The 16,225-nt window shown below is 40.9% G+C and overlaps 1 protein-coding gene across 5 annotated transcripts in view; it reads left to right on the top strand.

Moving 5' to 3' along the window:
* The window catches only part of pfkpa (phosphofructokinase, platelet a), a 39,960-nt gene that overhangs the window by 15,266 nt on the left and 8,469 nt on the right, over positions 1-16,225 (top strand). For 2 of the 5 annotated variants that reach the window (XM_061237543.1, XM_061237538.1), the window contains exons 4-16: positions 202-391; positions 1,808-1,973; positions 2,207-2,251; positions 2,908-3,016; positions 4,489-4,584; positions 5,577-5,669; positions 5,846-5,971; positions 6,533-6,597; positions 7,737-7,806; positions 9,861-10,007; positions 11,475-11,545; positions 11,739-11,826; positions 14,008-14,160. In XM_061237543.1, coding sequence (XP_061093527.1) covers positions 202-391; positions 1,808-1,973; positions 2,207-2,251; positions 2,908-3,016; positions 4,489-4,584; positions 5,577-5,669; positions 5,846-5,971; positions 6,533-6,597; positions 7,737-7,806; positions 9,861-10,007; positions 11,475-11,545; positions 11,739-11,826; positions 14,008-14,160 — 1,419 coding nt within the window. Of the gene's footprint in view, positions 1-201; positions 392-1,807; positions 1,974-2,206; positions 2,252-2,907; positions 3,017-4,129; positions 4,226-4,488; positions 4,585-5,576; positions 5,670-5,845; positions 5,972-6,532; positions 6,598-7,736; positions 7,807-9,860; positions 10,008-11,474; positions 11,546-11,738; positions 11,827-14,007; positions 14,161-16,225 lie in introns of all 5 variants that reach the window. The other 3 variants (XM_061237540.1, XM_061237542.1, XM_061237541.1) reach the window with 3 other exon arrangements.

Raw genomic sequence — 16,225 nt, forward strand, 5'->3', positions numbered from 1 at the left:
TCCGGGTATTCCGGTTTCCTCCCACAGTCCAAAGACATGCAGGTCAGGCTGATTGGAGAGTTTAAATTGCCCATAGGTATGAGTGTGTGAGTGAATGGTGTGTGTGCCCTGCGATGGACTGGCGACCCACGTGTGTTTTTAGATAGTATCGTTAATCTCATAAAGGAAAGGTACGGTTCAGCATGCATTGTCTGGCTGCAGGGAGGGACGGTCATAGGCAGTGCACGCTGCAAGGAGTTCCGGACCCACGAGGGCCGTCTGAAGGCCGCCCGCAACCTGGTTCAGCGGGGCGTCACCAACCTGTGCGTGATCGGAGGAGACGGGAGCCTGACGGGGGCCAACCTCTTCAGGGAGGAGTGGAGTGGTCTCCTGGAGGAGCTGGTTCAGCAGGGTAAACCTGACCTCAATCTTTCATTACTGTACATAATGAGAGCAGAGATTAGACTCAGTGGGCCTGATCGACAAAACCTTTCTTAAATTATTCTTACTTTTGTGCTTAAGAAGGTTTCCTTTGAAAAAACAAGATGGGATTCATGAAACATGCACTTTGTGCCTATCCCAAGTGTGTCAGGTGATGAATGCCCGTTGTACATGTGCCTGTTCATCGGTGTTGACTTGCACAAGTAGTGATTAGACAACCCCAAAGCAGCAAATACACGACTTGTGCACTTGTGGGTTTTTATATATTTCATGACTCATCATCATCAATTAATTAACCTTTCCAACAAGGTTATTATCACAAGCTGAAATAAAAATAAAAACAAGAACTAAATACATTACATTACATTAAAAGGCATTTAGCCAATGCTCTTATCCAGAGCAACGTACAATGAAGTGCAGATCAAACACAGGAACAAGTGTGAAGAGGACCGGAGCGGACAGTACGGTTCCTAGCGTGACCATACAGATACAATCAGAACCCTTGAAGGATACATCAACTTACAAACTAGCATGGCAGCTAGAATACCCCGAGAACAACAATACAATAGCTAATACAAAACACAATATCTATATATAACTACAGTGGTGTGAAAAAGTGTTTGCCCCTGTCCTGATTTCTTATTTTTTTGCATGTTTGTCACACTTAAATGTTTCAGATCATCAAACAAATTAAAATATTAGTCAAAGACAACACAAGTAAACACAAAATGCAGTTTTTAAATGAAGGTTTTTATTATTAAGGGAGAAAAAAAATCCAAACCTACATGGCCCTGTGTGAAAAAGTGATTGCCCTCTAAACCTAATAACTGGTTGGGCCACCCTTAGCAGCAACAACTGCAATCAAGCGTTTGCGATAACTGTGTTTGACTGTGTTTGTGTGGAAACCCTATGCACAGCAGTGACTGTGTTTGTGTGGACACCCTATGCACCACAGTGACTGTGTTTGTGTGGAAGCCCTATGCACAGCAGTGACTGTGTTTGTGTGGACACCCTATGCACAACAGTGACCGTGTTTGTGTGGAAACCCTATGCACAGCAGTGACTGTGTTTGTGTGGAAACTCTATGCACCGTAGTGACTGTGTTTGTGTGGAAACCCTATGCACAGCAGTGACTGTGTTTGTGTGGAAACTCTATGCACCGTAGTGACTGTGTTTTGTGGAAACCCTATGCACCATAGTGACTGTGTTTCTGTGGAAACTCTATGCACAGCAGTGACTGTGTTTGTGTGGAAACCCTATGCACCACAGTGACTGTGTTTGTGTGGAAACTCTATGCACAGCAGTGACTGTGTTTGTGTGGAAACCCTATGCACCACAGTGACTGTGGAAACCCTATGCACAGTGCTTGTTTTGACCTGTGACACAGGTGACATCGATGCAGAGGCTGCAGAGAAGTACTACGCCCTGCACATCGTCGGAATGGTGGGCTCCATCGACAATGACTTCTGTGGCACCGACATGACAATCGGGACTGATTCCGCTCTGCACAGAATTATCGAAGTTGTGGATGCAATCATGACCACTGCGCAGAGGTAAAAACAAAAAAATACAACGGCTGTGGGCAGGAAGGTTCCCCATATTTACGTGGATTCTCCATGTAATTGCTTTATGATTGCTTCAACAGTTCCATCAACAAGCCAAATACACGCTGCACCTAATTTCTCTATTAGATTATGGATACCCTCGTTAAATTATAGATTGGCATTTTCAAAGATTAAAAGAGAAATGTATTCTCACATTTCATCTCTATGCCCCTTTCCTTCAGCCACCAGAGGACTTTTGTATTGGAGGTCATGGGCCGGCACTGCGGGTAAGGAAGGAAGGGAGGTTATTGTGGTTTTTGTATCTCTGTTGCATGAGCCTGCGGATGTGATGTGTGGAGTGTCTCTGACGCCTGGATACGTATGTATATGTTTGATTGTATGTGTGTTGTACCATAGGTCTCTGGCTGTGGAATTTGACTGACTTCAGTACCAGAAGTACAGTTTGAGTAGGTGTTGTAAATAGCCTACCTGTTCTTGGCCTGGGACTGGGCATATGTCTGTGTTTAAGTAAATGCATGTTTGCCGTACGTATGTCAGGCCTGGTGAGCATTCTGAAGTTTACGTGAGCATAGTATACGTGTTTCTGTGCCTGGTCTCCCTGAATGATTTAGCCTGCATTGCACTACAATGCATGTCTGTGCATTGTTGGTACCTGGTCCTCACTAGCACTCTGGCCTGTAATGACTATTGTGTTTTTGTGTGTGTGCCTGCATGTGTGTGTGTTTGTGTGCGTGTGCGTGTATGTGTTTGTCTGTGTGTATGTGTGTATGTGTATGCGTGCATGTGTGTGTGTGTGTGTGTATGTGTATGCGTGCATGTGTGTGTATGTGTGTGTGTGTATGTGTATGTGTTCATGTGTGTGTATGTGTGTGTATGTGTATGTGTGCATGTGTGTGTATGTGTGTGTGTACGCGCATTGTAGGTACCTGGCCCTTGTGAGTGCTCTGGCCTGTGGAGCTGACTGGGTTTTGATACCAGAAATGCCCCCTGAGGATGGCTGGGAGGACCAGATGTGTCAGAAGCTCTCTGAGGTAAAAGGAGCAGTCAGAGCAAGCTGTCTCACCCAGACTCTCCATAGATCCCATCAGCATTGCGTCATAGGCATGTAGGCGGAACCTTGAGAAGTGGAAAGTAAACCTGCACCTGCCATTGTTCTGAATAGGGAACTATTGTATGCAATATTTTTAGTATTTTAACCCTTTAAATATCACACCTCTTCTTGACACAAGCTGGAAAATGACATACCTAAAATATAATGGTGACTACTGGCATAATCCTGGTGTCTTCTGAAAGGTAACCCTTACTCTGTGAAAAAGGAAATTAAAGCAAAAAAAATACCCCTTTGTTGACTTATGGGGTTAACAAATAATAATGTCTGCAAATTACATCAAGTCATTATATTTAAGCGGATGCATTTTGGCTAAATAAATGGAACAGGACTGAAGTGCTGTCCTTATGCAGTTACAGAGTGGACAAATGATCCAACTCAATCACCTGAGAATATCATTCCCTTACTTCTTCTATCAAAAAGGCATAACCTCTTCTTTGCTAACTCATGGTGGCTTGCAAGCTAACTAGCTAGCGAGTCTGGCAGAACAAGGTTTGGGTTTACTAACTTTGCCTAGCAACCGCCTGGCACTATCTGCTAGCAGCAGGAACTATGTCCTTGTAAATTATTCTCGTAATGAAATTGTTCATAAAAAACAGTTTTAACTGGATTGTGTCTTTAATATATATACTCACTCCAGGACGTGGTATATTGTAATTCTATCACATCTACGGGTGTTGCGAACAATGCACCTTAGCTGCGATGAGATTTCTATGCCTGCGATGAGATTTGTTTCACTGCCTGTCGTGAGTTATTGCTTAAATATAGTATAGACATTATACTTTATGCATTGTAATGGAATGTATTGGACATTAACTAACCACAATTTAACCACAATGTAAATCATATATTGTACTATGTATAACATTATTATTAGTTTCTCATTGTTGTTGACTAGTGCAAGGTATCCAGCACATTCACTTTTCACAGTTCTCTTTTGTGTCCTGTGTTTGTTTCATACTGTATATATCAGATAGGACTATTCTGAATGGCTCTGAATGACACTCATTCTGGCAGTATTTCTTTCATTGACCAGACTCGATCCCGAGGTTCCAGGTTGAACATTATTATAGTTGCCGAAGGATCTCTTGACAGACATGGAAAAGCTATTACTTCCAGTTATGTCAAGGACGTGAGTATCAGAACAAGCCATCTGCAAAAACCAAAAGCTTGGCCCACAGGTGTCGAACAGTCACACGACCTTGGTGGAGTGAGCCAGTCTGACAATTGTGAACCCGCTACATATACTAGATGAAATTAGACACTGAAGTGGCCCCATTTGGACACAGGCTATAACTCCCAGAAGCATCAACCTGTTTCGGTCTGGGCGGTGCCAAGCTTTTGAAAAGCATTGCAAAACTTTCAATTTTTTTTGTCATGTCTCTACCCCCTTAGAATCGTGCAGACAACAAAAGGCTGAATATCATTATCGTAGCAGAAGGGGCAATTGATAATAACAACAAGCCCATTACCACAGAGAAAATTAAGGATGTAAGTACTGTACTTCAGGCCTGATATCACAGCTCTGGCCCTGCCCACTGTGTGGTGTGCAATTCTCTGCTTCATTCTGATCTTTGGAATGCTTCAGCACAGTCTCTGGTAAGGAGGCTTCTACCACTGCTGTCTCAGCAGTGTTCGAAGCCTTTTCATCACCCAAACCCTGATGTTCGGCTATGAGAACACAGAGTTCTGAATAATTAATCGGAAGATGTGAAGATTTCTCCCACCGTAAATGTGTTTTTGCAGTAATTAACTTCAAAAGATATGTGGCATTTGAACCGTTCAAGGAAAGCCACCTGTGGCTGTTTCCGTTTAATTTGATGATGTTTTAGTACATATATGTCAGGATTCTTGCACTTACACAGGTCCTACCAGAGCTTTACTGGTGACTCACTTTTCTCTGCTTGTGCCTCTCTTTGTCTCTGTTACATTGCAAAAGGAATTTGGTTAAAATTTCTTACCGACCAAAAATTGTTATATTGGCAAGAAAATTTAAATATAGTGTGTAAGTCAGTGTACTTGCATGTCTAAAAAAAAACTTTAAAGTTCTGCATGTCTTGAACTGTTTCCCTTTGCCTGAACTTTCTAAATGCATGCATCTTCTTTCTCATTTCAGCTTTGTGGTTGTAGTGTCAACGGTGCCTTGTAAAACTTGTAAAACATTGTGACATACTGTGACATACTGCAATTCCTTCAATATTGCTGTTTTTAGTATTTATATTAGTATTTGTATTAGATTTAAAGTTTAACCTTTGCTACCCTATGTACAGCCCTGTGATTCCATCTTGAATGTCTAGTGTTACAATCTAAGTTTGAAAACCCACTAGGTATTTCTTGAATTTGGTTAATCATGAATACAGTCGTTCTCCAAGGTGAAAAATAGGTATAGCTATGAGAGTTAAGGAAAATGCTTTATCTGAGTGCTGTAACACCACTTAGAACAGTAAAGGTTACATCATCAAACCCCTGTCCCTCTTTCACAGCTGGTTGTCCAGTGCCTGGGATTTGACACCCGAGTGACAATCCTAGGACATGTCCAAAGAGGTGGGACCCCCTCTGCTTTTGACAGAATTCTGGTGAGTTGAGGCAACTTGGCAAAATTTGACTTGTTTTGACCTCAGCTTTATTTAGGATCAAAGCTCATTTTACCAGGATTTAAGCTATCTCCCATACACTGTGGAGTATTGAAGACCTCCAAGCTTCTTTCCTATGGAGTGTAAAAATGACTTTCCATACCTCTGGCTCCTCCTAGGCGAGTAGGATGGGTGTGGAAGCTGTGCTTGCCCTACTGGAAACCACAGCGAATACCCCGGCCTGTGTGGTGTCTCTGTCCGGAAACCAGTCAGTCCGCCTGCCGCTCATGGAGTGTGTACAGATGGTGAGTTCTGGCCTTTGGCCAGGTTCTGCAAAGCTGATAATGGATGGCAAAAATAATGGATCTGCATACTGTGAGCACTATGTGTTAGTGGAGTTTTGCCTTTTAATTGGCTGATGGGGTTGTCTTTGTAATCTTGTATATTAGAGGTCCATTTTCTGAGTGTTTTTTTTGTGGTGTTCTACATTATGTGGAAATTGCAGTGTGCTTAGTAAAAATACTGCAACCCATTTATCCAGGTAGGTAAATGCACTTGAAATAGGATTGGTGTAACTAGTGATTTTCCATTTCTAGAAAGGATTTTCTGCATTTGCAGGCAATGATTTCAACATCTGTCACAAATGTTCCCATTTTGTGTATAATTTGGTAGTTCTTCTCAGAGGAAGCTCAATATCAGGAATTTCTATACAAATATTGGCACATAATAAAGGATAACTGCGTAAAAGCAGACAGTAAGTGTAGCTGACACAAAAATCTTATTTGGGAATATAGAGTTGCTGAAGATCTGTAGTCTGGATGGCCACTGGATGGCCATCTTTAACTGAGGAAATGTTCTTCCGCCAGACTCAAGAGGTGCAGAAGGCCATGGATGAAAAGAAGTTTGAGGAAGCGGTTAAGCTTCGTGGCAGGTAAGGCCTACTGGAAACAGTATCCATTCTGGAAAGTAAGGAACTAGTCAGGCAGAAAATAGCATAACAGAATCACATTAGCTGCTGACGTCAGTGAGTAGACTGGCTTGCAAGCTCAGTCACAGTGGAGCGATTTCCTTTCACCTACAGACAGTGGAGGAGGGACACCAGCAATAGAAACAGGGTGAATGTATTATCATCATTTTTTTTAATCATTTTTCCTTCAAGATGGCTTAACATAGTCATACTTTCCAAAACAGGCTGCTAGCCACTTGATTGCTACAGAGGGTTCTTGGATTTTCTTCTAAGCAGCAATCCGTAGGGACCAAGATTGTGTCAGAAACAGGTTTCTTGCTGACTATACTGTATGCAGTATGGACTTTTGGTCATGACATAGCATCCAAATGTGATTGATACATTTTTCTGTATAATAGCGCCACCTTTTGACCCAGTAGAACCAAGGCAGCCTTGGTTTATTATGGCAAAGACATCTGCCAGTTTTGCGTGAATCCAAATTCGAACATTATTAGTATTCATGAGATAAGGCACGCCCACATACATCTATTGGGGTTACTCTGAGCATACTGTGTGTCAAATCTGGTGAAGATTAAACTAAATTTACAGAAGATGCAAAAAATGTGTTTTAAAAAAATCGAAATGGCGGAATATTTTGGCAGATGCAGTTTAAATTGAGAATATATTTTGTTTTGTTTGGCCTCAGCCAAGGAATCTGCAGGACAAAATAATTTAGATTCCAGGCCAAACGGTTCAGGTGTTATGGGCTAAAACGTGAATGGTTGCATTACAGCGCCACCATGAGGCCGATAGGCATTGTTGTGAGTCATGAAGTAACTGAACCTACCTTCCAAGTTTCGTAGCTCAACACTTTCAAGTTTTTGCTGCCCATTCAGTTTTAGCAAATAAAAAATAGAACAAAAAACAATCGGGTTCCGGCACTTCGTACTTGGATCCCTAATAAAAAGCAGAACAAAAACAATTGGGTTCCCATAAATATGACACAGATATATGACACATATTTAAAGGAAGTAGCAGAATGCAGTAGCATAAGAAGTGTGCTTTTAAACAAACTTAATTATGGCTGTTTTATGAAACCATCTCTGTATTCTCTGTTCCCATAGGAGTTTTGAAAACAATCTGAGAACGTACAAACTCTTGGCCCATCGGAAGACAGAGTCTGAGCTTCCCCACGTAAGTTACAGCTGCATTTAGAGCACAATATCGACTGTGTGCCCATTTACGGCTTAGTTTACTTACTATTGGAGGCTTTAGCAGTGCACTGACTGCATACGTATTTACTAAATACATCTTCATGTGCCTGTATATAATACTGCAAATACTGAGTTATATTTATGAATTTAATTTCAAGCCTATTTTCATGGTTTCAGCATATTACACACTAAAATCATGACTATCTAATATTGAAATTGTCCATTTGAAGTCGATTTCCCATTTCAGTTCACCACTTTAACTCATCGCTTTAAAAAGAGATAAAAAAAGGAAACAAAAGAAAAGTTAAAACCCAAATCTAACACTTGTTTGTTCTTCCTTTTTTTTGTTATCTTGTTTCTGCAAATATAAATTTGATTGGTTCCTTACTGTAGTGGCACTCTGTTTGACTAACTTACTTCCTTTTATGCTATTTGATGCACATGTTCGAAAACAGGTTGTACGCAGCAATAAAGTCAGTTCCAAACCAGTTTGCCTTTTTTGGTTGTTTACTCCAAAATAATCCATATGAACAAACATACATGTCTTGTATTCTGCTGCTGCTGGCTTTGTCTGCTGCTGGTAAAAACCATATGTTCTCCCAGCCACATGCATCCCTCCCCCCTTCTCCAGCACTACCTATATTGCCTGATTAAAGTGTGTCTCCGCCAGGTGCATTTGGTTAACCAATTACAGCCTCTCCTATAGTGCTTAAGGTGTGCCCCCTAGTGCCCAAAGATAATCAAACTATACAACTACAATAACCTACTAGAAATAATTAGTCAAATGGCTTCTACACTTACTGAACTGTGTTTTTCCATCCCTTGTCTGCTCAACCATGCTTCTTCTCCAGCCCCCCTTACTGGCCTTAGGGTTTCACAAAGACAAACCCTTACCCATAAGCCCTCACACCTGCCCTTCAACCTATTTCCACCTCATGCTCCCACCACAGTGTGCTGCTACCTTACTCCTGGACTCTCTGATGAATTAAATAATGAACCAAACAGCAAAAATACAAGAATTAATTTACTGAAAGCTGTTTGGAGCATGCAGCACAAGTGCTGTCACTCACACTGTAGAGAGGGATACACTCGACTGATGAATGGTAGATGGACTGTATTTATATAGCTTTTTTATCCAAAGCACTTGACAATTATTGCCTCTCATTCACCCATTGATACACACATAATCACACATCATGCCTCGTCAGGAGCTCCTGGACTCTTTAATGGATTAAATCAGCAAAAATAAAACCCAAACAGCAAACATACAATAATTAATTTACTGAAAGCTGTTCAGAGCATGCACCAGAGCAAGTGCTGTCACTCAAACTGCAGAGAGGGATACAGTACATTGCATGCTGGAGGAATACACTCACATGATAAAGCCTTCTGTGCCATCTGGACACAGCCCAGCAATCGGCTGGAGGTTCCACAGACAGTAAATGTGCGGTAAAAAGTGCAGTCTGGGACTTTTAGATACAGGTTTGAACCTCAGTTCTGGGCTCTGGCATGAGAAGACTATGACACAGTTGGCCTCATCTCACCAGGGGTTGAGGGTTTACATTGGCCAGGGTTGCTTGGGCTACCTCTATGTTATTTACACCCAGCTACTCAAATAACACACCCAGGCTATGAGTCATCAGCAAGAGATTCAGGTCCTCTCCACATGACTCGAGAACAACATCAACAATTCCATATTCTCGTGTAATATTGTGAAAAAGTAAAAATATGCTATTGTGGCAGAGTGATAGTGTATTATAAGGAGAGTGTGGTAAAGTGACATTGTAACATCTCAATGTTATGACGCAAGGAGAGTGTATTGTGTATGTGTATCAGCCCTTCATGTGTATTTTACTAGTTATGGATTTGATGCTTTTAATCTGTGGAAGAAACTATGCACTTGTAAATCTCTTTGGATTAAAAGCATCTGCCTAATGACTGAAATGTAAATGTAAAAAATGTAGTAAAGTTGCAGTGAGACAGTGTGGCAGTGTGTTAGTGACAGTGACAGTGCGTTCCTCCGTGTGCCTGCAGAGCTCCTTCAACGTGGCGGTGCTGAACGTGGGCGCCCCTGCAGCGGGCATGAATGCGGCGGTGCGCTCCGCCGTCAGGGTGGGCATCTCTGAGGGCCACACGATGTTCGCCGTCAACGACGGCTTTGAAGGCTTCTACAATGGCCAGGTATGTTTTCCAAAGAGAACAAAAGTCCCACTCCGGCCAGGACTACTACAGGGTAGGCAGAGTAACGTAGATGGAACTACAGCTACGCACCCCAGCATTGTTAAACGGACAATTTTGTTTAAAATCGGAAGGAAATGAACGTTTCCATGTGTAGAAAGACGACCTGATTGCGCTGAATCAAATATCCTTGTTTCAAATCTCTAACTGGACCTGAAACGAGTGTTGGCGGTGACAATGCGCTGTCGCTTCGATGCGAGATGACGGCGAAACGGCGTTGTGGCAGTCAGGAGGGTCTCGCAGTGAGGCATTCGCAAAAGAGTTAAGGGCACGCGGATTAACAGTAAGCCAATTATACTCTCCAATAGCACTGCCGAGACAGGCGCCGGCAGGCCTGACACACGTGGTCCCGTGGGAGGCTGCTGAATAAACTGGGACAGAGATAATGAAAGAGGTGGGGGTTTTATCCATGAATCTGCTGCTGTAAAGGCAGGCAGGATACTTAACTTAGTGAATGAAGGGGCATACTGTAGATTCATAAATACATTTAGCTATATTTCAGTTATTGGTTAGAGGACAGAACATATGTTATTATTTCATTTTAAATAGAAATATAATTGAAAAGAAATTCTGAAACACACCCTGTAATAGCTGAACCATATTCAAGGCAGTAGGATCTCAGAACACCTCAGAAATGGGTGGGTACTTCTTTCATGAGTTTAGTGTTACAAGCCTTTCCCAAATGTTCAATGCCAATCCAAGTCTTTGTCAGAGGTAAGCTGGGATAGGTTACGTTACATAAAATGTCTGGGAGTCACTGAAACAGCGTCACAGGGAGCAACATGACACTGAGCTCTGCTATGCACTTTAGCCCATTGTGGTGGTTTACTTTAGCACATGGTCATTGTGGTGATTCCCTGTGCCTGCAAGCCATGATCTTTCAGCACACTCTAAAGTAACATCTTCAGTGTTAAATCAGCTCTTACAGAGTACATACACTCCCTATTGGACTGTACTCTTGAGTAGAATCATCACTGTACATTTTACAGTGTGCAGTGTTGAAATGAAAAACCCAACAGTTTTACCGGTCTAATCGTATCACATGTCAATGTGCTGTGTCTCTGACGCACAGCAGCATAAAAATAGGCGACACTGCCATCCGTGAAAAAGTCAATACAAACTGCTCATCAGAAGCACTTTAATAATATATCCTTTCCCTCTGTAGCTATTATGTCAGGCGTGTTATTATTGTACAGTAGTTGACCATGCTACATGCAGTTAGAATATCAGAAATGAATATGTATGTGGGCTCCTCACACAGCTCACCAAAGAGTGCAGGTGAGTTCACTGCTCAGCATAGGTTGCCATTTTGTTGAACACCATAGCCCAAAGGGACAATTAAAGCAGAATTACATTTGTAAAAATAAAACAAAATGTCCGTAACTGCACTTGTGTTTTTTCATTCCCTAGATAAAGGAGATCAAATGGGGAGATGTTGGTGGCTGGACTGGCCAAGGTGGATCACTGTTAGGAACAAAACGGTACAGGAATGTCTTTAAATAGTAGAATGTTCATGGAAATTGCATGTTACTGTAATATGAACTGACTGAGGGGATTTGCGTGTAGGTTTGCAAAGTCAAAGTTAGCTATTCAAATCCAATAATTACGTTTCTGTTTCTGCATTGAGTAGCTGATTTATTTATTTATTTATTTATTTTCATTCTTAAATTTCAGAACACTTCCTGCAAAGCACATTGAGAAAATAGCTGAGCAAATGCGAAAGCACAACATTAATGCATTACTCATTATTGGAGGATTTGAGGTATGTAGCAATTATTTTATTGATTCTATGCAGTACAGATAATGAACTTTCAAAGATTGCTTGTATTATTATTATTATTATTATTATTATTATTATTATTATAGTCTTCAATAATTGTGACCAGGGGTCTATATCATGGAAGTATCTCAACTTAGTCGAGCGAAATCCAGGATAGCCAGGTCAACAAATCATAAACATGGCAATCACGGATAACAGGTAAAATGGACATCCCATTTAAATGTTTGAATTGTCAGATAAAGTATATAGGTCTGCAGTAATTTGAAAATGAAAATGCAAACTGAGCTTTTGAATTTGAATGATCATGATTTTTGTCACATCAAATGAACACGAAATGCAAGTTCCGCTTTGTATTTTAATGCAGCCTAAATTATTACAGAATCTATCATGCTTCCAATGGGAACCTCCAGAATTTTTCCAGTGAGCTGACTGGTCCGGGGTCAGTTTCTTTATGTGTTGTTGAACATTGGCCAGACAAAAACTGCCCTGGAGCAGTTTTGCCCTGTGGTATAAGTCACCATGGTGACTTAGTACAATGAAAAGAATGCGATTTTCATGATACCAGAAACTCTAGACTGAACACAAAGTTAGTTGGCTACCCTACTTAGTCTGCTTTGTGATGTAGGCCCAAGGTCAGCTATGAATAGGAAGCTTCTTACTGAACTAAAACTTGTTCTAGTACTTTTTAGTGAATACATGCCTTAATGTGTGAAATAACACATTAAATATGTACGTATTTATGACATTGTTCAAGTTTTTATTGCACTTTTAGGCAACTTGGCAAGAACATGCCAATATTTCATGGAATCCTGTATGCAGGAGTTATGAAAGTGACAGTGTATATAAAGCAGAAACATCCTAGATTTAGAATACTACCATAGTATTATAATAGTTATCTATTCTATATGTAGACAAAATGTTCAATCTTCAACTTTCTTGACTAAGTTTGACCAGGATTGACTTTGTGAATAGAGCTAAATGCCTAATTCTACCAATGTATGAAAAAAACACTGTTTACCATGTTTGCTGTGTGAAGAACTGTAATGTTGAACGTGACTAACCCTTTTCCAGTCTGCACCTTTGTTGTGTTATCCTATACTTACATGCATACCGTACCAACACATGAACATCATTTCAGCTCCTTTGATCCATAAACCCATTTCACAACTCATTGCATCAGTGCAAAATCATCTCTGATGTCTAGTGCACTTAATATAAAATGTGAACATGTAGCCAGAACAAGATAATTAATCAGGCTGCAGAAATATAGCAATTAAATATGGTGGAACAGGCAATTTTGTCACATTTTATCAACCAGTCATGCCATAACAGGAATTTTTGATTATTATTATTTTACAAGGGTTATGGTTTGGTAAGAATCAAGAGCTGGTGGAACACAAGTGCTGTAGTTGGCCCATCACAACTGTATAGTTTACTTGAGAATATGGAATTCGATAAAGGAAAATATTAGTCTGTACATTATGTTATATTATATACACTACCGTTAGAATTGTTTCAAACAATTCATACGTGGTCAATGCGCAGACTCAGAGCTTGTAGTATCTACTGAATATTTGAGCGTAGCACAGTGGTTTGTTTGATACCTTGGACCCTTAATGACTTAAAACCATTTAGCCAACAAATGTGTTCCAAACTATAACTAGTCCCACCCCCCATTGAGATGATGTTGATGGGCCACAGCCATCAGGAAGTCATGGCATGTAAAGGATATGCAACCAAATACAAAACATGACTGTTTTATTTGACATTATGTTAATCTGCCTCAAACATTGGAATGGGGGGCTACATATTAGAAGTGCAATAATTACTACATGGTGAAACCAGAATGTATAAAAATACCCTTTGATAAAAGTCTGAGTCTGCGCTTGACCACATACTAATTGTTAGTTAGACTACAAAGAAAAGAAAATATTTATTTGGAAAAAAACAGAAAAAAATGGTAGTGTGTATATATATTCTATTATATGATCTGTATAGAGGTCCATCTCATTGTCTTGAATCTGTGCTCTCTGTGAATGTGTAGTGTTACCTGTCTGTGTCACACTGTCCGTTGTGATCGACCTGGCTCTCCCTTTGGCCCCTGTCATGTTCCTCCCATTAGCTTCATAGCTTCAGTACTAAAGACCTGGCTCTGCTCTGCAGGCCTACCTGGGACTGATGGACTTGTTAACAGCCCGTGGGAAATATGACGAGTTCTGTGTCCCCATGGTCATGGTACCGGCCACTGTCTCCAACAATGTACCGGGTTCAGATTTCAGCATCGGTGCAGACACAGCCCTCAATGCTATCACTAATGTAAGTGTAGGCGGGAGGACGCATTTTAGAATGCGGGGACCACGGATCACAGCTCAGGCTTTCATTTACCCGCATCAGCCAATCGAAAAGAGCACCGGCAGACATTTACCAACATCAGCCAATGAGAAGTGGCCAGAATACCACCTTCTCTGTTTCAGGAATCACATTCATTCTACTATATTATATATTTACACTATGTATACACTCAGTGACCACTTTATTAGGTATTTTTTAGGATATTAGGACATTTATTTTTTGGATTTATTGGTTCTTCTGCTGCTGTAGCCCATCCTCATCAATGTTTGCATGTTGCATGTTCAGAGATGTTCTTCTGCTTACCACTGTTGTAACGCTTGGTTATTTTAATTGGTGTCGCCTTCCCGTGACCTTGAATCAGTCTAGCCTTTATCATCTCTCATGAATGAGGTGTTTTTGTCAACAGAACTGCCAGTCACTTCATGTCTTTTGTTTCTCTGTAAATTCTGGAGGCTGCAGTGCATGAAGATCCCAGGGGATCAGCAGTTTCTGAGATACTCAAACCACCCCAACTAGCACCCGTTATTCCATAATCAAAGTTACATAGATCTGAACTGAACCACAACTGATCAACTTGCCTATGTAGCCTAGTGGCTATGGTACATGACTGGGGCCTGGAAGGTTGGTGGTTCAAGCCCCGATGTAGCCACAATGAGATCTGCGCAGCTGTTGGGCCCTTGACCGAGGCCCTTAACCCCACATTGCTCCAGGGGGGATTATCCCCGGCTTAGTCGAGTCAACTGTAAGTCGCTTTGGATAAAATGTTATCTAAATAACAAAAACACAATAGATAGAGATTGAGTTGTTGCCACATGATTGGCAGATGAAATATTAACGAGTCAGTGTACAGGTGTACATAATAAAGTGGTCACTGATTGCGTATACTGGTCACTGCTGCCCCTTGGCTGATGCGGCTGGTATAAGCGAAAGCGAGTTGTTACTGTCCAGGTAAGTAATGACTGGGGCATGCTGCAGTACCATGTGGCATGCTATGCTCCGCAAGTGTGTTCAGCCCTCACCTTGCTGTGCTTATCTATGAACTGAGGATGCGTGGTCCAAGTTTAGATTTTACATTTTACTCAGCTTGCTTACATTCTCTAGTCAAAACCGCTTTTACTAGTTCTCTATTTAGAAATTAACATTAACTAACATGTTTTGTATGTACATTTATTACTAGGGGTGTAAATCTCTAACCTTGGTATGATTCAGTTTAATTACTGTTCTTTTGGAAACAATTCAGTGCATCACGAAGGGCATCTAATTTCACAATGATTTGATTCAATTAAATTGTTTTGATACAATTCAATCCATTTAAAATCTTAATAATACATATTATTACATGAAATATTATTATACATTCAATACACAAATGTGACTGGAGAAACTGACTTTAGTGGCATATTGACATGAAAAAGTTTTCAGCAAGCATAGTCTGCAGTAACATTTTGAAGTACCGCTTCAAAAATAGCAGTCACTTTTTTCCAGCACCCATTTTTTGTACACAAAGCTTGTGAAATGTATTCTAGCCAAAGTATGATTGAGATTGTTATTATGATAAGATTTTAACATTCCAAATCAATGCATTAGAATCTTATTAGAACTTAAGATCAATGCATTTTTTACACCCCTAATAATTGCTTTTTATATAGAGAAAATACATACATGCTTCATGTTAAACCAAGTAATTGAGTAAATAAAAACCTTTACACTGGATTGAGCCCTGTTCAATTAAATTATCACCTCAGCTATAGCCAATTAGCGCACACATTGCAGACATACACGCCACGCCAACACACACACAGTCTATGTTATTGGGTACAGAAAGAGCATTGTTAGAACCTAGGCTTGGCCATCACCATAATCCCCAGGACTGTCTTTGTGTGTGGGCAGTGATTGTCCTAGCATCGTCTCGCGTCTTCACCGCGGCCGCAGATCACGGCGAGCCCGTCTTTTCCGGTGTACCGTCACCACGCTGCGCCATTACGCCGTTTCCTGTCTCCTGCGTCAGTGTCGCTACCTCGTCGCGTCC

This window comes from Conger conger, chromosome 4 (assembly GCF_963514075.1).
Source record: "Conger conger chromosome 4, fConCon1.1, whole genome shotgun sequence".
In the NCBI taxonomy this organism is placed as follows: domain Eukaryota; kingdom Metazoa; phylum Chordata; class Actinopteri; order Anguilliformes; family Congridae; genus Conger; species Conger conger.